Raw genomic sequence first — 26,352 nt, 5'->3', positions numbered from 1 at the left:
AAGTGAGGCAGAAGAGCCTCAAATTCTGTTCAGGGCAAATGAAAAAAAATATCACATATTCTCCCCCAGCCCCTTCTTGGCGCACGCCCCATTGTTTTAGACCAGCCACCTCCAACTCATGACGTTGGAGGTGCCTGCAAGATCCTCCACTGTTGCAAACATTTCCATCTGTAACAACCTCATTGCTCTGATTTACTAGGCCAGCAATTTTTCTACCATATGATCTGCACTAAGGAAGCTTGTTTCCGACAAGAGCTAGATGAAACAGCAGTGGGGAGGGAGCAGCGACTGGCCAAGACCTGGCAAGGCTGTTACTTACCTTGGAAGCCTGGTGGGCAGACGATGAGAGCTTGCTGGAAGGGGTCGGGCCGGGCACAGATCTGCGCTGTTCCTGTCTGCAGGGGCATGCTCCGCTGGGCCACCGCAGCCATGGATGCCGCTGAGGGCTGGTAGAGTGCAGATTGGTAATTTAGTATGGAGACCTCGGGGTTGGCTAAGGAAATAGTGGCACTGGAGGAGGTGGGAGCCAGGTTGGTGGTCTAAAGGAATGACGGGAATTAAACAAAAACAAACAAAAAATGAGGGAGATGGGTACGTTGGAAGAAGCAAAATCCAAAAATAAAATAAAAAAGTAAAATAGTGTAAGATAAAGTAAAACAAAACAAAACAAAACCAAAACAGCAAACCAAAACCAAACAAGGGGTAGAACAGGACACTGAGGAGCACAGAGGCAAGGGCAGCGATGGGGAAAGGAGCATGATCTGCCTGAGTAACCACAGCTGTACCATGCCACGGGACCTCCGGCCATGCAGCGCTGCTGTGTACTGCTCGGAGACATAGCACGTTCTCCAAAGGAGAACTGTAGCCCCATTTATCGCCCAACTGGCTCTGATTTCCAGCATGACGAAGGTGGGTTCAGAAAATGCTACTATCCCCAAATCACTTTGTTCTCTCATCATGCACATAGCTCTAGAACCAGCTCACATTTCTTAGGTAAAAGAAACTCAGCACCTCCATGCCCTGTGAAGCCGCATCCTGAGAGGGGAGACTCATTCCAGCCTTTCCTCTACCTTGTAACTAAGGCGGCACATGCCCCTTGAATTATGTTTTGAATTCAAAGGAATCAGAAGGCGTAACAGGAGGTAATAATAATAATACTTTCAAAGTCCAAACTTCGCTTGGCTTGACTTTAAAATCTCTCAGAGCAGAAACTTCAGCAGGGGACATTGCAAAGCCACAAAAATCAGCCCAGTGTTCTGCGAAACATCTAGAAATCTCAGGGTGACTTGTTTTTTATTTGGACTGAGTCTGTAACAGTTGCAGACAAACAACCCCTAAACAGCTCTGCCACTGGTCTATAAAAATATGTCCTTAGCATTCGTGTCTAGGCAGTTAGACTCTACCAGACCTAAGCCCACTTTTGCCCTTCATCCAAACGCACCAGCATCACTGCTGGAGGTAGGACAGACAACACTTTCTCATGGTGAACATATGAACCCAGGATGAGGCTTTGATCCAAGCTGCAGGAGGCAGCTGGTGAAGCGTTTTGCACTGCCCTGGTTGCCACTGGGCCCGGGAAGGGTACCCATGCTGCACTGCCACAGCCACAACCACAGCCACGAGGGATGCAATGGTAAAACATTTCTTTCTCCTCTTCTTCCTCCCCTCTCTGTGCAGAGGCAGAGAAGTGCAATCTGTTCCCTTGTGCAACACACCGAGCAGCAACCACAACAGCTCCCACGCTCCTAATCTCAGGAGTCATAACTGGAAGGAGGCAATCCCCAGATATTTTGCAGAGACAGGGAGCACCAGAGAGCCAAGATGAGCGATATGTTGAAGAGAATGGTGAAAGGTTTAGAGCTTGTTCAAATTAAAACACCCTTCCTGGAAATGTTTCTACCACTTCTTCCAGGAACACTGGAGATACCGGTTCTGCTCACAACACCCCCCCCTTACAAGAGTTCGGAGATTACCACGGATCTCCCCAGCCAACAACTGATCTTAACATCAAGTGAGTTGCGAGGAAACGAAAGCAAGTCTGCATTTCCTACTAGCTATTGTGGTACAAATGGCGTCTCTGCCCTGCAGCTGGGGCCTAGAGGAGCATGTAGCATGCATTTCTTTAGTCAGCACCTCAGAAACAGCCAAGGAAAGGAACCGGTGTTTGTAACTAATACCCTATCACACCAAGCCATGACCTATCTCTCTCTGCATCTGCTTAATGAATTGTTCCAAAAGACCTTCTGTAATCACACGTATCAAGAACTGAGTCATGAAGTCTGGTTTTCTGAGTGACACAGGAACACCCTGTACATCTACACAGACTCCTTTAGCTCCCTTGCTTTCCAAGCACCATTTCCATAACACCACCTGCAATCTCTAGAGTGAATTTTGAGCTGCCTGTTCCCAAAAGACTTAAAAGACAGTAGCTATTTCTTGAGCTTCAGTCTCCCCCTGGAGAGTTTCCTTTCACTGTTGTAATACAGTACTGCAGTAAACAACTTTGCCTGGTAGTCACATAAAATTTGTCGACCCAGCACCCCCCAACAGTGGGGCATATAAAACTAATACAAGAGTCCAAAGCATGATTACAAAGCCAGAGCCCACCAATGTAGAGTGCAACGTGTTCGGAGTGGGGGTACGTGCACAGGGTCCCCATGTCAACTGTGGCACCTGGAGTAAAACCAATGAGAGATAAGAATAAACATTACTGCTAAGCTCTTCTTTCCTGTTAATCGGTTACAGTGCTGTGTCTGTTACAGAAGGGTTTAAATTCTTTTTACTTCAATGTCAATTTGAAGAAGTGCTGTAAGATCACAAATACTTCTACCTGACCCAGGGAGTGCAGTCCTGCTTGCTGCATTAAGGGACTAATGAGCTTTTCCCCATAGCAACTTCCCAGGTAAGCAGGATTTATCACCTCCAACAACAACATAAACAACGAGGACAACATTTCACCGTCACACAAAATGTCACAAGATTACCGCCTGCCTGAAGAAAAGAGAATGAGGAAGAGTGGAGGAAGGAGAGTGAAAAAGTACCATTTTTTTGCAGGCACGTTAAATAGGATGCTACTTTGCTTTTCATATTCTGGACCCTACTGACATACAAGTTTCAAGCACTGGCTGCTTCTGATCGATGCCCTTACCTGGTTGTGGACTGTGTTCAGCTGGTTGTTAAAAGTCATGGTCAAGTTGGTCGATGTACTTGGGGCTACATGGGTGATGAATGGTGTCTTGCTCTGGTTCACTGTGTCATACATATTCACCCGCCGCTTGCAAATCTCCATGTTCTGGAAGCAGGACTTGACACTGTGTAAGGAAAGGGGGGACAAGGAAGAAATGCAAAATCAGCCAACCAACCAACACAGGTAAACAGTTCATCACAGTGGCCCTGCATTAGGTCTCCACTGCAGGCTTGGCACTTTTCATGCTTTTAAAGCCCTTTGGTATTTTATGCAGGTCTCTCTCAACCAGTGAGAGTCAGATGAACCCTGTAGTGAAGAGGGCCAAACGGGTGTGAGGATGAGAGCGGCTGCTCTGGGACTCTTGGGTGCCCCCATGGGTCTGAGCACTGCAACCTAAGTCACAAAAAGCAAGCAAATGGGTTGCTCTTTACCTGACAGGGCAAGAAATACAAAGTGGCTATTTTAAAAGACTGAAAGAGGCAAGACTGAGGGCAAGAAAGAAAGATAGATACTGGTTTTTTTCTGATGATTGAGCCTGACAGGAAAAGACAACTCACGCTTTCTGCCTCAGTGTAAGCCTAAAGGTAGTTTTACAAGTCTTTTGCAAGGAAGAATTTTACTGTTCCTCCTCACTGAGACCCCTGAAAAATCTTAGTTATTCCTGTTAAAAAGCAGTTCACTGAGAGCTGAGTCCAGCCAAGTGGTTAAAACACTGGCCCTGTCTGGCGAAACACTTCCGCAGATCCTTATCTTAAAGCACATGAGCTGTCCTCTTGCAGTCAATGGGACAATTCGTACCGCAAAAGGTTATGCCAAATCAGATTCATCAATGTCCTGAGGGAATCGGGTTCTGAGGTTATCTCAGCCTAAGGATTGGATCTCTGGGGGGGAAGATTACAGCTTCTTCCTCTGCACTGACTTTCCTTTAAATGTTATTGATATAGCAATGGAAATTTTGAAAAGTATCATATTTTGTATCCCCAGTAAAGGAGATGAAATACTCTCTGCATTGCTAGAGCACTCTAGATGTCTGGTACATGAAACTGCTGGTATTTCATTTTTATAATTGGGATACCAAAGCGTACAGAGGTTTAAGAGATAACAACATAGCAATCTTGGGCAAAAGGGTATTTTTAATAAAATCTCATTTTTCCAAGGTCTAAAAACCAATACAGGTTTTCCACAATTCTTCTATAATTGTTTTTACAAATGTGACCTCGGACTCTGAAACGCAACCCAAAAAAGAATAAAGGCATTTATTTTATTTCCATTATCCCAACCCAGAAAAATAGAAAATCCAAGCAGTGAAAAATCAGCTGTAGCTGTAAAAAATCAGCTGCATACATAATTTCTTTTGTAATGATCTAAGCTGTTAGAGGTAGGGGAGGTAAACACATCCTCACATAATTTTTGCAAAACAAAATGTCCCTTCAAAAGGAACACGTTCATATAATCTCTAGGGTTGGTCAGGAAGAGGACCTAGATCTTTTTATCCCTGTCTTGTCTCTTACTCACATGGTCATCTTTCTTCTCTTACAGGTAATATCTTGATAACTGGATCTGTGCCATAAACACCTGCAGACAAGACAGGCTCAGGACACTGCATAGCTATGTATTATGTGCATTCATTTAAATAACTATGAAATACCTGTAAGTTGCAGAACATTCAGAAAAATCAAATACTTATCAAATAAATATAGAAGACTAGTGGATTGCATTTTTCCAGTCAACTATGAATATAGTTCTCCCTCCAAAAAGCAGAAAGCACTGGAAAGAGCATATATTCTGTACATGGTAAACTCTGTGTGTTACCAAGTGGTTTTATATAACAAGGTATAATCTCTACTAATGTAATATTGTGTTCTCTTTAAAGACACACTTTAAAAAAAGCGGGGGGGGGGGGGGGGGGGAGGCAGGGACAGAGCAAAACAGACAGAAAGACTAAGGAGTACACAACAATTTAAGAGCCAGTCAGTTAAATACTTAAAACGAGGGAGCTAAACTCACTTTGCTGTTTGCTTGGAAGTAAGCAGAACAGCCCCTTTTGAGCTGCTCAAACTTGCAGCCTCTCTGAAGCATGCCACAGCAGAGATTCCTTCCAGAAGCTACATCTTCCATATATTCTCACTGTCTCTGCTGCCTGATTTACTTTCAAGAGAGATTACAACTCCCTGCATCTCTCGAGGCTTTGAAGTTTCTATTCTCTAAACCACAGGCAATCAGAGACAAAATTTCCATCAACTTGCCACGCTGGTTACAGCTTATTGCTCTCTTTCCCAATCACCGCTTCCAACACGGAGGGGCTGCACAGGGTTATGCACCCAGCTGGCACAGCATTTAGTATTCAGAGACCTGATGCTGAATTTTTTATCCAGGTAAAATTCTCACTGCTATTGGCCCCAATGATATTTTCAACCTTTCTGGGGCTTTGCCTGAGCAGCCACAAGTGAGCACTTCAAAAACGAAGATGCGATTATGGTCTATTGCGTTAGCGGAAAGATTTCTGATGGCAATGCATTATGCCACAAATGTCTCCTATCTTACACAATCAGTTATTACACAGTAAGAAGGAATGTTGCAAATTAAAAGACTTCAGTATGTGATGCTAACAGTTAGAAAATACTGTCTTTTTTTTATTTATGAATGTTTTTATATGAAACTTACTTTCTCTCTGTTTAGCACAATAATCTCCCATCTTGTTTTCATTACATTTATCACTTGCTATTTACTTCTAGATAACAATGCTCAAAGATGTTTGTGCAGGGTAAGTCTGGGTCTACACAGATCACGCACCCACTACCTTCTGGTAAGTAGCTGCTCTTATCTTGTGATAAATGTAACAAAAAGGCAGCTACAGCTCCTTCACAGAGGGAAAACAGCCTTAAATGGACTTCAAATACTGCAGGTAAGAGCACACATAGGGGCAGGAGAGGTGACGCACTAACCTGTTGCTCCACAGCACCCACACAAACATACTCTACGGCTTTTTAAGCAGTCCCCTTTATTTTTGTACCCGAGGTCCTCACCTGAGCCTTTAACACCCATGCACATGGCACCCAATGAAGTACAATGCTGTGCCCATAACTCTGTTCTCCTGATGAGGTGAAGAGACACCCTGCAAAAGCACCTTGAACCGCAAAGTGCTGTAGAGCAGGATGTTCAAAGCTGGGAGTCCTGAAGGCTTTGGAAAACTCCCGCTATGTGTCTGCCTTCACTCGCATCTGAGCAGCCTGGCCCTACATGAACTGCCCAGAGGACGAGAGCAATGTGCTGGGCACAGGTTTCCTGCATTTCAGGCTGCTGCGCTCCGTGACATAGCCTTAGGAGATGGGGGAGTCGGGCTTGAAGGCACGACACTTCACATCTCCATCGGGCAGTGGAGCCCATCTCCATTCCACAAATGTGTCAGTTGAGGTCGGAGCATGGTGTTTAAGGTTACATAGGCAGGCAACAACAAAGCTGAAAACTGAACTCCTCATCCTGTTGCCTGTGCCTGTAAGCCAGCCTGCTGCAGAACAAGCTCTTCCCTTGAAAACCAAACAGCCCCAAACTGACCCCTGCAAGATGGGAATGTTCTGGGAGGAAGGGTTGACTCCCCACTGAAGATAAGGTTGATTACTGCAGTAACAATCAGGACTATATTTCTTTGAGATATACTGATACTTTGAGCACTAATTGCATAATTTCTTCTGCATTTTAATGCAAACATATGTAATTATTGAATATTTACATAATGAATGTAGCACACACTGCAGTGTTTTAAATGCCAAGCACCTGTAACACAATTCTTGCAACCTTAAGAGTTTGCAATCCTCTTTTTTTTTAACCAGAAAAAGATTAAAACTTAGGCCTTAAGCATCTTAATAATGCCTCTCAGATACATTTGGTCTCCACCACAACCAGCTCTCCTCTTCACCCCTCAATTCAAAACTCAAGGGAAACAAACGCCACGTACTGTGTGCTGTGAGGGAAATCGAGCAAGTGCGTCATGGTGACAAAAGGGTGGTTCAGAGTTTCAATGGGTGTTATTCTCTTATCTGCATCTATCGTCAACATCTTCTTTAACAGATCTATAAACTCCCGCCGGTCCGCCTTTTCCACCAACATATCACTTCCTTCCAAATCCGTTGTCATGTTCACCTAAAGGAGAAAGGACAAGGGTGAGTGCTACAGGGAAAGAGCAGATGGTCAGGTCTCCAGCAAACTGTGTTTACTCCTCGTCGGAGCACATGCCCTGCAAGCCTTCCTGTCTACAGGGGTAGTTGCTGAAGTCACACGGCAGACTCCGCAGTGGCTAGTCATCTGGCTTGTGCATGTCACATCTCTAGACAGACTGTTAAGTGTTCAGCTCGCTTGGGTCAATGGCTAATGAAACATTTAGTCACCCTCCACTGAAGATGAACAGCTTCCATGTGGTAGCAGGCAAGCTCTGATAATCAGTATATTTATCACATAAAGGACTGTGCTATCAGATGCTTAACTATGTGTCCTGTGAGCAAGAAATATATAAAATAAATAAAAATTGTCGGTAGGTTTATGAGAAACATCCCATTTGTGTATCAGGTGCCAGGAAAAAAACACATGTTATATTATTTCATCCATTTGCACAGTCTCCCCCGATCTCAGTCCTCCGTTCCTGCATGTTTGCTGGTGAATGCTACAGTGCCTAGACTTTGCTAGCACAAACTCCAGTTTTGTGCTAGTGTTGTGCACTAGCACAAACTCCAGTTGCAGGAGTGGTTACGCCAGAATTAACTTTCACAACCACATGGAACTGACACAGTGAATTAGTACTCCCCATTACCCCAGATAGCCACGTTTCACAGAGAGCGTGCTCTTCTGTGGCCACGGTGACTATTTTCAATGTCACCATTTTACAAATGGAAATATTAAAGCATAGAGAAGTAAGTGACTTGCCAGCAGTCACACAAAGGAGTACTGGAGACATAAGAGAAAACGCAGGATTTTGCCACTCAGAGATGTGACTTAGCCATTTTCCAAGGCTGCTTTACTACTGCACATTGAGCCCACATGCCCCTATGTGCAGTGTCCCCTACAAAGCAGCACATGATGAGCTGATTTGTTAGGCATAATCCCGGTATTTCTCAGGAGCTGGCACAAGAATAGAATACACAGAGAAATCATGTAGTTCCCCTTTCTTAGCATTGCCCGAAAACACATGAAGCAGTTGTGCTGGTTACTCACCAATGCTCTTACCTGTGCCATATCATCCAAACAGTTGAAAATATACTTTCTTGCTTCCTTCGACTTAATCCCCGTCTCTGCCTCATGATCATCTGGCGTCTGCTCAAAACAGGAGACAGGCATTGACCAGAACTGCCCTGCAATCAGCTGCGGGTTATGTGCCACTTCCAGCTTGTGCCTTATCCTGCCCTCATCAGAGACCACTGTGTCTCTCTTGACTGACCAGATAACATTCACACTATCTCTGCTATGGTTATATGACAGCTTTTGTGTCACAAGGTGATTTATCTGTTCTTTTTCACTTCAGAAGATCCTTGCAACTACAGTGGGAGTCCCAAAGGTCTCTTACACCCACCCCAGCATGAGGCTCAGCATCCCATCCTTACAGCCAGAAGCCCACTGGCCTCTCTCCTTGGGGACTGAATGCAGCCAAACACGCTGGTAGAAGAGACTCAGGGCTCACTTGCATTACTAGCAGGTTTGATTGTCAGAATTAAAATGCTTTCTTTTTTTTTCCCCCCTCAATGAGTTAGACACTAGAACAAAGTCTGCCCAGGGTGCGTTTCATTTAAACTACACATCAATTCATTGACTACTTAGAGGGAGATTTCCAGGTCGATTCCAGATTTAAATTTCCCACAAAGCGCTGCTAAGCAGGTGGGCTAAGGGCTGCAGACATCAGGGAGGGCAGTTTTACCTCGGGCTATACCCAACCCAGTGTCTGTGCTGCATTGCAAAAAGCAGAGACAGGCTCTGAGGTGACCTGAATGTCTGCTCACTTCCAACCAACAACTGCACGGTAAAAGAAACAAGGGAACGTCTTCCTACCTTCAGCCTCCACAAAGGATACGGTGAGTCTGTATCCCTGTTGAAAAACCTCGTAGTCTTTGTCCCTGCACTTAACAAATACTCTGCTGGTAAGCCCTGTGTCTGTGAAATATAGCGAATCTGTAAGAGAAGGATGAGAGGTCACTGTTGATCCTGTGAAGATCTCTGGAGGTCTTCCTTGAAGGAGGGCAGGAGGCATTTAAAACAATAGAACAAAGAAAGAAAGAGAAAACGTAGCACGTAGTTAGACTTCACCAAAAAAAACCTCAAACAACCCAGTGCAAGGAATGAGAGGAAAGAGAATTCCCATATGGCATCCCTCCATTTATCATGTACATGACTGGAAACTCACCCTTACAGTACAGATAAAGGGAGGACAGTCCCTAGGTTTTAGAGGTCAAAGAGGAAGACCCACACAGAGATTTCAATGGGGTGTTTCACCTCTTTGTGTCTTTTTATGTCATGCTTTCCTCTCCAGGAGTTAATTTCAACCATTTCATATTTGCACTCTAAATTCTGCTGTTTTCTCCCCCAGCTGAGCGCACAGCCTTTCCTAGGAGCAGTCTGAAGTTCAAACCAGAGGACTACGAAGTGACTATCTTTGAACTTAGATGAAATATACACTCAAACAAACTGACACCCTCATGGTATGTGAAGTACTTCACCTCTACTGCCTACATGACTTCATTTGTTATTTGGGTTACTTCCATGAGTATGACCTCACTGGCACTCGCACAGCTAAAAGATACTATGCATGTGTTTCCAGGATCTCAGACTTTAATTTATTTATTCAAAGGAGAAAGGGTCTGTGATTACACAATTAGAGACCCATCTCACACACGCCTGGGGTGCCACACGAAACCTTAACTTTGGCATCTCCTGACTCCTGAATATTTCACTCTGCAGAATTGCTGCAAACTCTGCAAAACTACTAAAAATAGTCATCTACTCCGGAAAGTGTTTTTGAGAGAAGAGACAGAGCAGGGTAAAAAAAAAAAATAAAAAAAAATAAAGGCATAAAAAGCAACTATGGTTTCAAAGACTTCCAAGCACTCAGGACCCGGTTCACTGAGCACGGCTTGCTCCACTCTGCGGCTCCTTAGGTCCATCGGAGCTCATGCACCTGAGAAGCACCAGGATCCTACCCACAGCCCAGCACCAGTGCAGGGCGACTTGGGCTGCAGTGAGGGGCCAGGATCAGCCCCTACCCCTTTCCCAGCTCCCCAGGAGCCCACACCATACTGCATCGGCAGAAGCTTTTTGCTGGGCAGTTAAGCTGGGCGGGCAGGTATGGTGATTTCTTTTTCAGCTGTGTGTTTTATGGCTTTTGGGGTGCAGCAGGGAGGAGAAAGAAATCTACTCTTCATGCTTGGTATGTGATTTTCAAATGCTTTTAAGTTTTTCAGCTACGTCTGATTTCCTTTGGAGCCACTAATGGCCCTGCTCTTCTCTGCAGGTTATTTCCCCTGCCAAATTTCACCTTTAAAGCTCTAACTAAAAAAATACTAGTTACAAAAGAAGAGTCGAAGAAACATTTCCATATATGAAAAACTTATTTATTACCCTGCTCTGGTTTTTTGGGGGTTTTTTTGGTTTGGGTTTTTTTTTTCCTCCTAGAAGAAAAAAGACCCTTTTCAGGCTGCATTTGCAGACAGCTAAGATCACCCTGAAGAAGACTATGGGAATGGAAAGTGTTCTGTAGCCCTGCTTCTAGCAGCTGCTGCGCTATCAGTTTTAGGACTACAAAAGGAACATAAAAGCCTATAGGGAAAGAAGCACGACAGTTTATATTAACTGGAAACCTACACCACTGTGAATGTTCTCCTTCTCGTCATTGCTTTTAATATGCACCCTTGTAAAAGGGATTATGAAACGCAGTAGAGATCGTGCGGTTTCTTCTAACAAATAAACCTTTATTCAGTCCTCGTTGTTTCAGCAGAGAAAGGGTGCCTGCTCTGCTCAGTGAGGAGAGACAAGTACAGAGCTCTCCAGTCAACGGCAGTGTTGACTCTTGATTGAGATTTCACTTAGGCAGTCAGGTCTTAAAAGCCAGCGTACCAAACAGCACGCTGGTTACCTAGAATAAATACCCCAGGTGGATAATGGAAAAAGTTGACTTGGGAGGGTAAGAAACACACATCCCCTGTTAGCAAAACAGAAAAAGTTGGCATCTGTTCACTCTGACGAGAGAAGAGAGAAACACCCGTGCACTTACCAGCACCCAGGGCAGTATCCGTACCCACCTGATCGTACTCTGAGGCTCCCGGGTACAACGGCCAGCCCAAGAACAGCTCTGCAATGACACATCCCAACGACCACATATCGATTGCTTCACAAAACGGTAAACCGAGGATGATTTCAGGGGCTCTGCAAAGGAAGAGGTGAGAAAACATCAGCAATGGGAGCAGATCCACTCGGCTGGCGTAGGGAGGCGACGCTCATGAAGCTGCCGGCTGCCAACAAGTGTCATTGCTCCCGCCGAGCTGAGGGACCCAGCGGCCACCAGCAAAGCGTCTGCTAACCAGGCATGAATCGGTGAATAGTTATCCTTGCATGAATCGGTGAATAGTTATCCTTGCAGAGGAGTCCTCTGGCAGCAGTTAGCCAAGAGACAGCCCTACGTTTCGCAGCAGTTTGCAACGGGGAGAACTACCATTATTTTCATTTGGCAGGTGAGAAAATGAAGCACAAAACAAACGTGTGTTCAAAAACCACCCAATTAAGGCCCCCACTCGAGGCTCTCGGGCCCAGCTCGCCGTCCCGTGGAGAAACCATGCGGGCTCCCTGCGGTGAAGCATCCTCCGTTCACATAGCTCAGCGGGCTTCACAAACAGCAGACATTAAATAATCATTACAGGACTGGTATAAAAGGATTACTGACTTTTTAAACAAATGGATGTAACCATAAAACAGAGAAATAACATAATTAGATCTATTAGACATAAGCCTTTTCCTCAGGAGGAAGTAGCCACGAAGCCTTCACTTCCCAGCCTGTCCCAGGCACCTCATTAGATTTCCTTTTCCCTTCCAGCCCAAATAGCCAAAACGCAGCAGCACTCTCGCTATGCATTTACTGCCGGCTTCAGGAGATGCCCACTGAGGCACCTCTGCTCAGCGAATCTCAGTGTTAGCCCTGCCGAGGAAGGAGAGGACAAGGTAAAAGCTTTGCTTCGGCTCTCCAGGAGGATCCCCAGCCGTAGCATGGAAGAGATGCCCAAATAAGCAAGACCAGTCTCAGCTCAGACTTCCACAGGACCTTAAGGTGCGGGTCATTTCACCTTTCAGCCAGGTAGAAGCTGATGTCAAATCTGCCAGGTACTGTGCAGACTGTGCAGTCAATGGAGAGACACCCTCCCAAGGGGGATTTGTCCCACTGTCTTGGGATGGTTTGAATCTTTCTTCACTGAGGCTAGACAAGCTTCCTCAACTCCAGTCGCCAAGGTGAGACAAGATGAATCCTTCCCTTAGCACCCCAAATGCTTTGCATTTCAACAGCAACTTCTACGTGGAAGAATCAAAGTATCTTAGAAATACTGAAATGCACCTCCGCACACAAACACCTTCCTTACTTTCCCTACCTCAGCCCAAACTTCCACATGCAGTTAAGTGCCATAGTTCCTATTCTACACAGGGATCACCTCAGGCTTCTCTCCGGTTCTTCTTGCAGATCTTGCAATGCTTCTAAAGCCCCAGCTTCTGGAGCCAGGTGATGTACAACAGAAAGAAGAACTTACTTTCCCATACTCCTCTAACTATTAAATAATAATAAAAAAAAAGGCAGAAGACAGCTAAAAGAAAGGAACACACATTGCTTTAAAACTCTCGCCATTTTAAAAATAGCCTTGGGATTTCTCAGGCCCTGATGCATATTTTGGGAATGCCCAGGGTTGACTATTGAGCAAATCAAGTGCCACCATCCAGAGCTGGAAATAGGACCCATGGTTCCCAGTTTCCCATCTGTCATCAGGATAAGATCTGACACTAGTGAGATCATACTACCGATTACCAATTGCAGTGGAAAATATTATGTTTTAATCACGCCATTACATAGTCATGTGAAGACAAGTCTTTAGCCAAGAAACCAAGCAAAATGGCTAATTTTTTCCAAAGAAACGAGCAAAGGCCCTGTAGCAAGAATCCATGCCCCATTTTCAGTCCGCAAATGGAAACCCCAAAGTCCCCAATTTTGGATTGACTGGTAATGATAAAAGCCCAAAACTATCTGTTCTCAAACCAGCATCGCAGAACGTAAAAATTATGGGAAATTCTGGGATGTTAAGCTTAGGATGCTTTGTGCCATTCCCACAAAAAACATGCCAGAAACTTTAAAAAGTGGCTACCTTCAGCCCTCCTAGCTTCATCTGTGCTTGTTGTTCTCATACCCCATTGCTCTTGAGCCCATTGTGACAACCTTTTTATTCTAGCATCAACCTCTCCTTAGGAACAAGGGGTTAATTTTCCTCCTTTCCTCCCCATTCCGTCATCCCTGCACACTACTCGACACCTAGACAAAATGCAGAGAGAAAAAGACAGCTATGGTGACCTGAATCTCATTACTATGTAAATCCTGCATTCAAAGCCATCTGCCTCTCCCTGTCTGCCTTCCACATTGTGAACGAAACATCCCTGGTCACTAATGAGAGCTCAGCCACGCATCGCCTGAACTTCAAATCCCTCCCACTAACTCAAGTGGAAGGAGCAGAGGGGTGGACTATCAGTGGGATATTCCCAACGTGATTTTGTGTAGAAACCTCCCTGTTCATAAAAATCGCTCACACTGCTGTCATATGCAGCACACACCTCCTCCCCTCTCTCCCCACACTTATGCTGCCAACACCTTCTAGACCCCTGCAAGAAGGGATGACCTAGAATTTGAGGCTCTAAAATTTCAATTTTTTTTTCTTGTGAGTCTTCAGCTGTCCAGCGGGTTTTCCTTAAAGCTCCAGCTTCTGGAGTGCAGCAATTAGAAGAGTATTTCTTTTTCATACACAAAAGAAGTTTTGTACCTCTGCTGTTCGGAATAAAAGCACAAAACCAGTGTCCATACCATTTAAACACATAAAAGGCAACTAAATGGAGTACCATTCATTATATTAAACCAGACTTATTGTTATAGGGAGGGGAGGTCTATCATTATAGGCTGGGGAGGTGGTGAGATAGTTTTATTTTATTTTGCTTTTTTGAAAGCTGGTATTCGCATTACTCAATCAAGCCTAAACATTAGTTGCAATCTTTGCCCATTCAGCCGAACAGATGATAATTTTGGAACAGCAATGAGAAGCCCTGCGAGAGGGGAGCCAGATCGAAGCGATACGGTGCCCTATGTACACCACAGCCGGCATTCACTGCGGCTTTCTCCCAGCCCTGCCTTCGCGTCACGACTGCTATTTTTCCATGGAGAGGGAGTAGCCCCAAGACAAAAAGATCTTGCTAACTTAATTAACCAGTCATTAAGACACCACAAGAACAACAGGTATCAGACACCACACAGGCTTCCAGATCTTCAGCTAGCAGATACCTCCCGTTGGCCGTGTAAAAGAGAGAGCTGGAGTTACCCCAGGAGGAGCAGCAGTCTGCCTGCCTGCTGGCACTCTGCTGAAGGCCAACGCCACGCGTTTTGGTGGAGGATGCTACAAGTCCTGTAATGAAACAACTCGTCCACTGATGAAATGCCTTCCAATCCTCTATCAGCTGGAAATTGCTCTGTATGCTCAGTTATGGATGCATAGATCCTTCTGCATACAGACCTCTATCTAACACGTGGAACTCCTCTCTTTCTTAACATAAACACGTCAATTTTTTAAGACAAGGTGAGATCTTGACTTCAATCACACATTGTGGCACGGAGTTCCACAGGCAACCTTCTGCTTTCAATACGATCTTAACTCAGCTGTTTAAAGCCTGCTTTTCCTTCATCAGGTTTAAATTTGTCACCTCTCACTTCATGTTCACATGGATTGGCCTAGAGGTGAAGACGGAAGTGCTCGAATCACCTTTCTTTTAGCACAAGCTATTTTTAGATCTCTGCCCTGTTCTCCCTTGTTTGCGGCAGCTTCTGGCTTCTCAGTGTTCCATCCCATGGATGTTTCAATTCACTTGCACCGCCTGGCCCTACAACTCCTCTTCCTGACATGACTGCTGGGAGACAGGCTGAACAGACCTAGAAACAGTTAAACACGAGGATATTCCCCAGACTTATTTTACACTATTTGCAGAATGCTTTCACGTTCCAGTCTTCCCTGAGCCTAATATTTTGTTTGCTTTTGGAGTGACACAAGGCATTTCAGCAGATGTTTTATCTGGGAGATCCTCTGAGACACACAGTCCTTTCTCCAGAGAAGCTGCAGTTAATTTAGGACATAGAATTATGTAGAAATAGTTCATTTTTCCTCTTCCAATGTTTACTGCCTTTCAGTACTGCACTGATCTGGCATAATGTTGTCTGTAATCTAGATCAAGTCCCTTAAATGTTCCTCACACTTTTCTGCAGCCTAACCTAAGCAGGTATGTGGTAACTGCACACTTAAGCACTTCGCTGCTGGTCCACCACTTTTTACAGATAATTAATACATTAAATAACTCTGGTCCTAAAATGCGCACACAGTCCACTCCACAGCTGACCTTTTTATTCCTAAAAGCACTCAGATTTAGCTCAGCAATAAGAATGGTGTAATTCTCTTTTCCAAAGGGAAAGAAAACATTTCCGTGTCTTAGCCAGTGCTTATGTGGGATTTCTCAATTCTGCAGCTGGTAACACTATTAACAGGGGAAAATGCCCTATTAAAGTGTACACATCAGAGTATTGCAATTATAAATCGGAAAGACGATTCACATGGCAGCAGGTCCTCCCAGAACAGCACTGAAATCTTCAGCAGATCTCTCCATGGCTGCACAGGGAAGTGTTTTCTGTACCGATAATACTGCTTGTTTTAGCACAGACTCACCAAACCTTTCCATCGTGGTGGGGATCTTGTGTGAAACCACACAAAGGCAGCCCGCTGCTAGACACCTTGGTACATGCAGGAACATCCCCATTTACTGCTCTCTGCCAGTTTTTCGGCTGTGCATCCACAACACCCTCGGCACAGTAATTCCAGCCTCCAGTTTGAGAGACACAGAGGGAAAACAGCGAACTTCACCCTCCCGTCCTTCCTCTGCCTTCGATGTATCCCAACGAAAGGCACTGCCCTTCTGTAGGTGCAGGCACAGCCTGCTCTACAGCTCACACAAATCTCACCAGCATAGACCAAAGATTCAGAAACTACTCACCACCAGCCTGGGAGAGACTGAAGAGCCTCACCAAGAGCCTGTATCTCCAGGAGAGAAGCAGCCAGTCCATCCCCACCTTCCCACACCTCCGACCCCTTTCCCAGACCAAATTACTCCCCTGGCCAGCAAAGGGTGACCCGCTCCTCAGCTCAGCACTGCACCCAGCAGGTCCTCCATCACCTTGGAGCCCAGCTTGAACATGCCTTCGTCTACCAGAGAGCTGCTGGTGCTGGGGACCCAGGGTGCGAGGGTCCCCATGCTGGCAGCACCCACGGGTCCCCAGAGGCAGAAGAGCCATCTCATCATTTGCTTGCACCTCACATATGACCCCGTCCTGCTTTCAGGCCTGCCGCTGGCAGAGTATTTACTTTAGCAACCCTGCTTTGTGGCAGGGTAATTTCATTGTCTGGTGTTTCTGTCAGGAAAATTAATTACCAGTCTAGCTCGCTGGCTTTTTCACCCACACATCACAGGACATTAAAAACAAATGCCAAAAAAATTCATTTCCACAGACTTGGATTCGGAGAGCTGGGCTCTTTCTGAATTTTAAAACTCCCCTGCAAACTGCCCTCCTCGGGGATAATTTACCACCTCTGGTAGGGTCCCGTGGCCAAGTGTGATTCTCTCAGCAAAGTCCTTCATGGACAAGTATACATATCAGACAAAAATATAACTCAAAACTTGATACTTGCTGGCACCTTGAGCAGAGAGCATGCCTGCTTCTCGCCTTCGGGGCGACGCTTCTAGAAGAAGGTTGCGGGCAGCTGCCGGCAGTGCAGACAGACATACGGTGACGCTGTCTGCTGAGTCGATATACACAGCTCCTGTCTTCTTCTACCTGTTAGTCTCACCTGCCAAAGCCTGAACTTCAGGAGGCAGCAGCTTTCACATCTCCATCCAGAAAGCCCTGGGCAGAGGCAGAGAGGCAGGAGCCGAACGCCTTGGCCCGAACGGCGGCGCGCCCAGGGCTTGATCCCTCTCAGTGCTTGTGCTCTCCCGTGCACCAAGATACCTCCTGTGAGGAGGAGCTGCATCCTTCACGTGTCTTACAAAGGGGTTTTTATTCAAGTGATGGGGCTCCATCTTCCTCTCAGCCGAACCCTTTCTTTGGCATCTTTACGGACTCTTTCTCATACCTGCTCACTTGACCCTTTTGTATTTTGTGGAGGTATCTACTTTTTATTGCCATGTACTGTAGCATGCAGAGTACCCTTAGCTCTTAGTTAATGGAGATGGAGGGCATACAGCACCTTTTTTTGTCCATTTGTACCTCTCAGACCCCAAATCATTTTTTAAGTGCAGGGCTGTAAAAGGAGACAGGCTCATATTCTGGAAGTAAAAGGTTATAGTTGCTATTTCCCTCGCCCCTCCACTCACACAGACACCTGGAAGGGATGCAGACATCTAATGTGGATGACCCCCAGACTCAAGGCCTTCCACCGCTCCGGGGCTGGGCAGCTGCAGACTTTCTGCCTGTGAAAAAGCCAGCCATCAGGGCCAGAGCTTAACACCTACAAGCACCAACAGCCCCGGTGCGCTTGCTCCCTCCCCGTCCCATGCAGTGGGCAGGAGAGCAGCTCCAGACCCTACCTGTGCTGCTCCCAGCCAGGGAGAGCCGGGCTCACCCTTATTGCTGGCCTTGCTGTGGGTCCTCTGCATTTCTCCTGCATCCCCAAGTGCTGGATTTTACTTGGATGCTCAGCTGAAGCCCATACAGAAGTGGCACAGGTCTGCAGACCTCTCACTAGGGCCTCAAGAGCTGCCATGATCTCTGGACCATGTTGGGAAGCACCAATGCAGCAGAATCGTAGCAAGGGACAGCCCTGGGTGTCAGGACTCATCCCAGAATATGCAGGCATACCATGACTTTCAGTTTCCAGCATACAGTTCAAACCATGGAGAGTTTAGTCAACACAGGGATATTCATGCAGGAGGGAAAGGGCCATTGAGGAACATCACCCAATCTATCAGAGTACGCTGCTTACCCACAAAGACGTTTTGGTTTGAGTTGTAAGGAGGGACGGTGCCTCTAAAGGGTCTACTAACACACTCCCTATTTCACAGGTCAAACACGGCTACACCCAGTTTCTGGAAAGGACTGTGGCTGTAGCCAGAGCCATTTCCAGGGCTGTCAGACCATCAGCACAACCACCACTAGAGGGTAGCTCCAACACTGCATCACTCACACATTGCCCTCACCCATCCCTCAAGATTAGTTTGCAACCCATAAAAAATATCTGTATCAGCTCAGAGGACTGGAAGCTGGATCCGCTCAGCCTTTGGGGATGGTTTATGTTACAGGACATAAATATAAACTGGAGGCTGGGAACAGGTGAGGTACCGCAGGGGTTTATCCCAGGACCGGTCTTGTTTAACACCTTTATCACTGACCCAGGGAGGAGGCAGAGTGCATTCTCATCCAGCTTACAGGTCATGCCGAACTGGAGAGACCTGGTGATGTGCTTGAGGGCAGGGCTGCCACCCAGAGGGACCTGGACAGGCAGGAGGCACGGCCCAACAGGGACCTTCTGAAATGCAGCCAGGACAAATGCTGCCACCTGCCCCTGGGACGGATCAGCCCTGGTGACAATACGTGGGGAACCGCTCGGTGAGAAAGGCCGTGAGCACCTTGACTTGAGGGGCAGTGGGCTAAAACGAGCACCCTGCTAGCAGCTGGACCAACAACCTCCCCAGAGCAGGGCCAGGAGACCAAGGAATGTGATGACCCACCTGCAGCCACAGTTGTGAGATGACATCTGGATACCACGGTCAGCCTGGGGACCCCAGTGCGTGGGTCAACGGGAGCAACTTGAGTGTGGGGAGAGATGGCCATAGGGGACCTGACAGCAGCCTGCCCCCTTCTCCTCTGCCATGTAGAGAAGATGGTGCCAGGCCCTTTGCTCAGGTGGGCAGCAGGAGGTACAGATGACAGACAAACTAAAACAGGGAAGGTTCCCACTTGGGACAGGGAAAACCCCTCCACTGTGCCGATAACAAACCACCAGCACAGGCTGCCGCGAGAGGGTGTGTAGTTGTGGTCCTTGGAGGCTTTTGAGACCTGGCAAGACAAAGTCCTGATCTTGATCTCATGGCTGACCCTACCTTGACCAGCAGGTTGGGCTACATGACCTCCCAAGGCCTCCCCCCACCTGAATTACTCTAACTCCATATGGTACAGTAACTATATGTTTGTCATTAGGAAGGTCACCACGATCCTCCTACATACAGGCAAAATACTACATAGCTGGGAGTGTTTCAGGGCATATAGATGCAGGTCCCAGGGTGCTTTTAGCAGGTGTACACACACAGCTCTTGCTGTCTGTTAAAAACAGAGAGCAAGTTACACAAGAATTACTTCTGGAGTTGACTGGTATAATTATCAAACAAGCCTCGGGAGACTATCATTACTAAGGGTATTTAATAGCAAATAAATCATAGAAGCAGACTAAACCACCAGCCCCTTGACACCACTCATATTCCACCAGGGTGCTGACTGGGAAGGGTGAAAATACTCCAGAGGATGGTGTCAGAGGCTGACAGGGCTAGCCCGGACCCCGGGAAATCACCCGCTCCCTCCCTGCCCTGATATCGGGCCATCCCATGCCCGTCTCACTGCTGGCAAGCGTTCAGCCAGCTTGTCTTACAGACCTCCTGTGGCTGAGCATCCATAAACTTTGCTGTGCCTCAAAGGACCTCACCCCTTGTAATTTTAAGGAATAATACAGCTGTGCATAGCTGACTTTATGTCATGCTTAATTACAACTTGTTGTCAATCTGGCATCTGTGTAATACATGTGGAAAAATGTAACTTAATACATCTCACTTGACTTTGCCTATACCCAGCCTTCTGCCAGGGTGCACCTCCTCCCTATCTTCACCCTGCCTTGGCCTCAACGCATATTCAGTACCTATAAACTTGTCTCTTTTTCTCTCCTCCTTACCCACCTCCTTTTTCTTTCTCATCTTTTCTGCTCTCTTCCTGCACTCACTGTGGATGAAGAGGGAGGTGGACATCATGCCCAGGAGCATGGAAAGTCCCTACCGCCACGGAGGGGGTGCATGCCACGTGCCTGCAAACACAGTCCTGCTATGGGGGCAAGCTGGGCAAGTGCAGATAGTGTGCATCCATCTTTAAAAATGGGGTGTCACAGACACTCACATACCAGGCACCCCAATGGGATCCCGACACTCGCTGCCACCATCCACACGAGGCTCTTGGGAAAATCAATTTCCATGGGTTAATAATCCTGGAAGAGTTTCAAGTAAACCACAACAACATATCCCAATCACTTGTCATCACTATGCACCTTTCTTGGGGTTAGGAAAGCCGGATTCAGCCACGAACAAAGCCTGGGTTTAAATGGGGAGGGAGGGGTGCCTGCTGGGAGGCTCCGCGCCGCTCTGTTCTCCTATATACATTGCATATATACATTCCATTTAGGTTAGGGCCTGAAAGAAAACCTCCTGCTCTCTTCAGCAAGAGTGTGCAAGCAAATGACTGAAGCCCTGAGCTGGAGAAGGCAGCACAGCTGTTTGTGGAAACAAGACAAAAGATTTAGAAACAGTTGCTTTTTTCCCCCTCTTCTATGTCAGGCTGTTTACAGAAACCAAAGGATGAAATTTTGCAGACAAAAACACTGAGAGCAGCCTGTCAGTCTCAGAGGGAGGGAGGGAGAGGGAGAGGGAGGGGAGCGTAGGCTTCTTTCAGGATTATGGATCATTGCTAAATTGCTCTATCAATTATTAAACCCATCACTCAAAGCGCAGTAACCAAAATATAGCAGATAAAGCCTTTCTCATCCACTCTCTACCAGCTGCTCTCCTCCTCCTAAAGCCAGAGGGGAATGAAAATTCCCGTAGTTTATATTTTATAAACATCATTTTCCCTCTGCCTCGAAAATAAAAGCTTTTTCGGACAAGGTACAGTAGAACCGAGCCTGTGGCAGAAAGATATTAAAGGAGGATTCGCCCTTTCGATTAACAGACCCAAGGAATAAAACAAAATCTCTCCAATCAATATGATTTCTTAGCGCCGACAGGTTAAAACATTTGTCTGTGGATAAATGAAGAGGCAGGCCTCAGCCATCAATAGCTGTTAGCTGTTATTTGCCTTCGCCGCTGGGCGGATCGGAGATCGACGGCAGGGTGAGCACGGTCCCAAGAAAGGACGGGACGTGGCCAAGTGGCACGTGGCATTTGGTCCGGCCGGTGACTCCGTGGAGAGAATAACTGCAAACCCACATCCAAGGTGGGAGGAAGCCCTGGGCGAGCAGTGCCAACAGGCAACCACACGGGGAGGAGGAGGACCAGGACCTGACATCCAGCCGGGAAGGCTTCCACGTGGCTGCCGACGTCCAAACGGACAGCAGTTTTTAGCAGCACTATATGCCCTCGCTGGAGGCTGCGGCTCCAGTTCGGCGAAACGCTTTCCCATAAGCATCACCTGAAGCAAATCCGTGCCTGGGTCCCTGGGCACTGGATGCAGCTAAAGTTAAGGATACATTTAAGTGCTTTGCTGAATCGGAATCCGCTAGCAAGTCCTCATTGCACTTGAGCTGGGAATCTTAAGAGGCAAGAAAAGCTATTAAGCCCAATGATCGAAAAGAAAGCCAGGTCCTGGGTCAGCCAAGAGACATACTAAGCTTGTCCCAGCCAGAAGTGCATCTTCGTACATCCCTGGCGGAAGCCCTGCTGGCCTGATCACGATCACGCTCATCTCTTCGGACTCAGAAACGCAGGACACCATAAACTTCAGAGGAGGTGCACAACGCCGATCACCGCGACCAGCGCCCCCGGGGGTCGTCAGCTCCACGCTGACCCAGAAGTGCAGAAACATGCACGGGGGGTGATGCAACAACAGCTACATTCAACACAGCGTGACCTCTGGTTGTTCTCTGAAACAAAGGGTAATGCACAGGGGGGGGAGGGCTTGGGCTTTCCCAGGTTATGGAAGAAATCAGAGAATAGAAAAATCATAATTTGAAAACAAAAGCCCTATCCATGCCAGGCAGTGAATGGATGAGCTGCAATGTATTGGGTGCAGAGATCCCCTGAAGGAGGCATCTGATCAAGAGGGAAAGAATGCCAATTATGTGCTCCCATTCATGCCACCGCAACGAAAGCATAATTCTGACTCCGCTTTCTGACCCGCAGTATGCAATTTATGCAAATCCAAGCTGTTCTCGCTTCCCTCAGAGCCAAATGTCCACCAATGCCAGAGCTGGCTCTAACTTTTTGTTTTCCTTTTCAAATCTATTGTTTTCACTGTTGAATATTTAAGACCTTTTGTTGTTGCTGTTGTGTTTCTTTGGAAATGAAATAATAATTAAAAAAATCCCAAAGCACACAGAGACAGACAAGAGTTGACTTCTCATCTCCAACAGCCTCCCATTCTGCCACACTCAGCTCCATACCAACCCCTTATCATTCCAGCCCAGAGCCCTGCCACGTCTTGGCCAAGCGAAGCTCGTGCCTGCTCTATAATGTTCCCCAAGACTTTTGTTCACAGCAAATACTTAAAGTTGCAGCAAGCTGCATGGTGGTTTTATGGGATTAGCCCGAGTACTGAGCCAACTGTCAAATATAAGGCTCCAAACGACTTCTATCCCTGGCAAACACGGATACGAACCAGACTCAGGCCATGATCCTAAGATTGGCTTCACAGAGCAAGTAGCAGGTCTGAGGCTAAAAATACCAAATTACTGCAGCCTTCTTTTATTTTTTTTTTTTCTTTTAATCATGTCTACTGGCCGCTTTTTTTTTTAATTAGAAGAAGACAAAGACAAAAATAAAGTACTTATCCTGCCTGCTCCTCGGAGAAAGGAGCATTGCCCTTTACTTATCTCTGAAGAGCCACACAGATTTGATATTATTATTAGCAGCAACTATTTGTATTTCTGTATCACGCAGAAGTCCCGGCGGAGACCGGAGCCTCATAATGCTAGACACTAAACCACGATGTGCTAAGGGACTGTGTCTGCTCCAGAGAATTGATGATCTAAGGCGATGTGTGGTGACAGGGGAACAGATTGGTGGAGCAGTTCGCCCAAGATCATAGGGAGAGAGCACAGCAAAGCCAAGAAAAGAAGCGGGGTCCTTGCGAACAGTGTGCCCTATCTATTAGACCACAATGTCTTCTATTTATGATATTTGGGAATAGCAATAATAATACATGGACTCGAAGAGTCTTTTAAAAGAGATGGGTATTACTGAGGCAAACCAGATTTTGAGGCGAAACGACCTGTAGATGTCACCCAACAAGACAGTAGTTGTGTCGGGAGCAGCTCACGAAATCCAAGGCCCAGTTTAATGCCCCGCTTGGTGAGTCGCAGCATCCTGCCTATGCTGTGAGGACCCGCCTGGTCTACAAACAAGTTTTAGGAAAAGCCTGGGAATGCCTGCCTGCCCACCCGCACGTGGAGGTACAGGTGGCTGGGCACAACAAGGGCTCCCCAGAGCTGTCCCAGTTGGCTATTCCTGCTGCAGAGAGTTAAAAACTTCCACCTTCAGCTCAAGCCCTACCTGAATCAACACAGCCTGCAGAGCGGCTGACAACAGTCCCCTGTACAAGCAGCAGGGCATGGCACAGCAGAAAATCATTCCTCTTCCACAGAACTGCAGAAACTCAAATCCACTCTGAATTGAACTTATTTTTATTGTATTTATATTAGGGCTAACATCTGGAAGGGTTAAGTAGGGCCCTACTGAACTAGATGCTGTAAAAAAAAAGTAAGAGAACAGCCCCTGCCCTAAAAGACTTGCAACCTGATTTGGGATCCCTCATCACCCTGGAAATATCAACTCTGGGACTTGCGGCTTAGCATCTGTTAAGCCAGGACCTGCAACCAAGCCTGCACAAAATGCAGTCCCGTACCCACCAGGGTGACCACTGACAGTCGGGATTCTGCAGCTGATGGGGACAGGATAGAGTCCATAGATGCGAGCAGCCCCACTGGGAAGCCCCAGCGGCCCAGGCTATTTCCTCCCGACATCCCCTCCTTTCCCAGCTCTCCTCTGAGGTTTTACCCTTCCTGCGCTGAATGCTGGTCCAGTGCCTACAGAGCAAAAGGGACAGAAAAGGCAAGCCTGAAACACCGTCTCTGGAGCCGTGCTTTCCGTGAATGCCCTCTGCTCCCACCCACACTGTATCTCACATGGGGATGGGAGCTACCCCATTTTAGGGCCAAAGACTGCAATTCCCTGATTGTCCAGACATAGAAGACAGCCCTTGAAGCTGTTAGCAGCTCTGACTTTAATGCCACACATCTTACTGGAGCTGGACAGAGAACCAGAATACAAGCAAGAACGCAAGTGTGGTGTGCAAATAGTCCCGAAGGAACCATGATGCTTGTAGGGAGAAAGGCAACGCTTCAGAAGGAAAACTTTTAAAATACAGTCTCCTGCAAAGTCAAGTTCATTCTTCATTTAAAACCATCACATGGAAAATTCAATTGTTCTCCAACGCATCTCTGTACCAAATCAGGAGACTAAATTCAATCATTAAAGTGTGAAGCTGATGAATTTAAATCCATAGTAAGTGCAAATTTCAACACAATTTTAAGTAAGGAGTCGCTCCCAACACCTTCATAACATGTCAACACATAGTCATATATTTGTTTCTGGGACTCTTCAAATGTCTCCTTTTACAGTTTCTTTTTTTTCTTGCCAAAACAAATTCTTAAAGCTATCCCAATGTTCTGAAAAAATATAAACAATTCCTGCATGTTAAAATCTTAGGTGGCCATGACAGAAATTTTGGAGAGACAAAACTTGCAGAAAAAAACATCATAGGAAAGAAACTTTTCCCCCTCTTCACCATCCACGAGGGGAATTTGGACTGATTCCCGTCTGATTAATTTTAACTTCTAATTTGTCCTTGGATCACACTGCAATACGTATGTCGTTTCTTAATTTGACTGTTTTGCAAGTAGCCAGTACTGTCCTTGCAAAGGACAAAGAAATCCCCATATATCAGGAATGCTTTTGGCTGAGGGGAAGTTTGGTAATTACTCCAGAGAAATAAATGCAACAATCGAAAGTACTTCCCAGGACATGAAGGCAAAGATCCACCCTTTCTTGAAAGAAGGGGCTCTCTTATGTATACATTCATAGCTTCAATTATCATGACTGCCTGTAACCATTTAGCCCTCTGCTAAATGCCCTCAACTGTAGGGTTCAAGAACACTTCTTGGCATTCTTCACATTTTTTTTTAACATGTTGCAATTTTATCTGGTGTATATCATATGCTTCGCCCCAAAATGCCTGAGCCAAACCATCCCCCTCCTGACAGAGCAGCTCAGGCTTCGTAAACTTGACTGCAGCTCTCAGAAATCTCTTGACTTGAGGGCTGCGTTAGAAATTATCGAAAACAGAGTAAGTTTGGCTTTGATAGGTAAAACCACAGTACATTCAAGCAGCAGGGGCTGCAAATGGACCAATACCTCCCCCTAAAAAACATTTTCATCCAGGCCTGTGCCACCAGTTGTAAGCCCATGAATTTATCACCCCAACATCTTGGGGCTTCCCCGTCCCTCCACCAAAAACCGTAGCGTACACCTTTGGTTTCGTTACCTCCTTTACGGCACCCTTCCCCACCTCTATCCCTGCAGCTCCCCTGGCACCTATTTTAGTTGTGGAAAGCGGTCTTTTTGGTTTAACCAAGACAGCAACAGAGCCGTTGCCGTTGCCCGCGCCACGATGGGCAGGCGGCCTCCAGCTGGGCATGGGGAGGACAGAAAGGTCCCTTCACGAGGCGCAGCTCATTACCCGCCGTAGGATTTACTACCAACACACAGCAATATTTAGGGTACAATAATAAGGCGGTACGCAAGCGCTTTACCGACAAACAAGACGGGGAAGGGAA

The 26,352-nt window shown here is 46.5% G+C and overlaps 1 protein-coding gene across 5 annotated transcripts in view; it reads right to left on the bottom strand.

The window, feature by feature from the left end:
• The window catches only part of HIPK2 (homeodomain interacting protein kinase 2), a 132,159-nt gene that overhangs the window by 23,268 nt on the left and 82,539 nt on the right, over positions 1-26,352 (bottom strand). For 3 of the 5 annotated variants that reach the window (XM_075051722.1, XM_075051720.1, XM_075051723.1), the window contains exons 3-8: positions 11,464-11,587; positions 9,221-9,340; positions 8,393-8,491; positions 7,143-7,327; positions 3,149-3,311; positions 320-539 (exon numbers count right to left, since the gene is read on the bottom strand). In XM_075051722.1, coding sequence (XP_074907823.1) covers positions 320-539; positions 3,149-3,311; positions 7,143-7,327; positions 8,393-8,491; positions 9,221-9,340; positions 11,464-11,587 — 911 coding nt within the window. The remainder of the gene's footprint in view (positions 1-319; positions 540-3,148; positions 3,312-7,142; positions 7,328-8,392; positions 8,492-9,220; positions 9,341-11,463; positions 11,588-26,352) is intronic. The other 2 variants (XM_075051724.1, XM_075051725.1) reach the window with 2 other exon arrangements.

This window comes from Buteo buteo, chromosome 19, assembly GCF_964188355.1.
Source record: "Buteo buteo chromosome 19, bButBut1.hap1.1, whole genome shotgun sequence".
Classification (NCBI taxonomy): Eukaryota; Metazoa; Chordata; class Aves; order Accipitriformes; family Accipitridae; genus Buteo; species Buteo buteo.
This window is presented reverse-complemented; position numbering and strand designations above follow the sequence as displayed.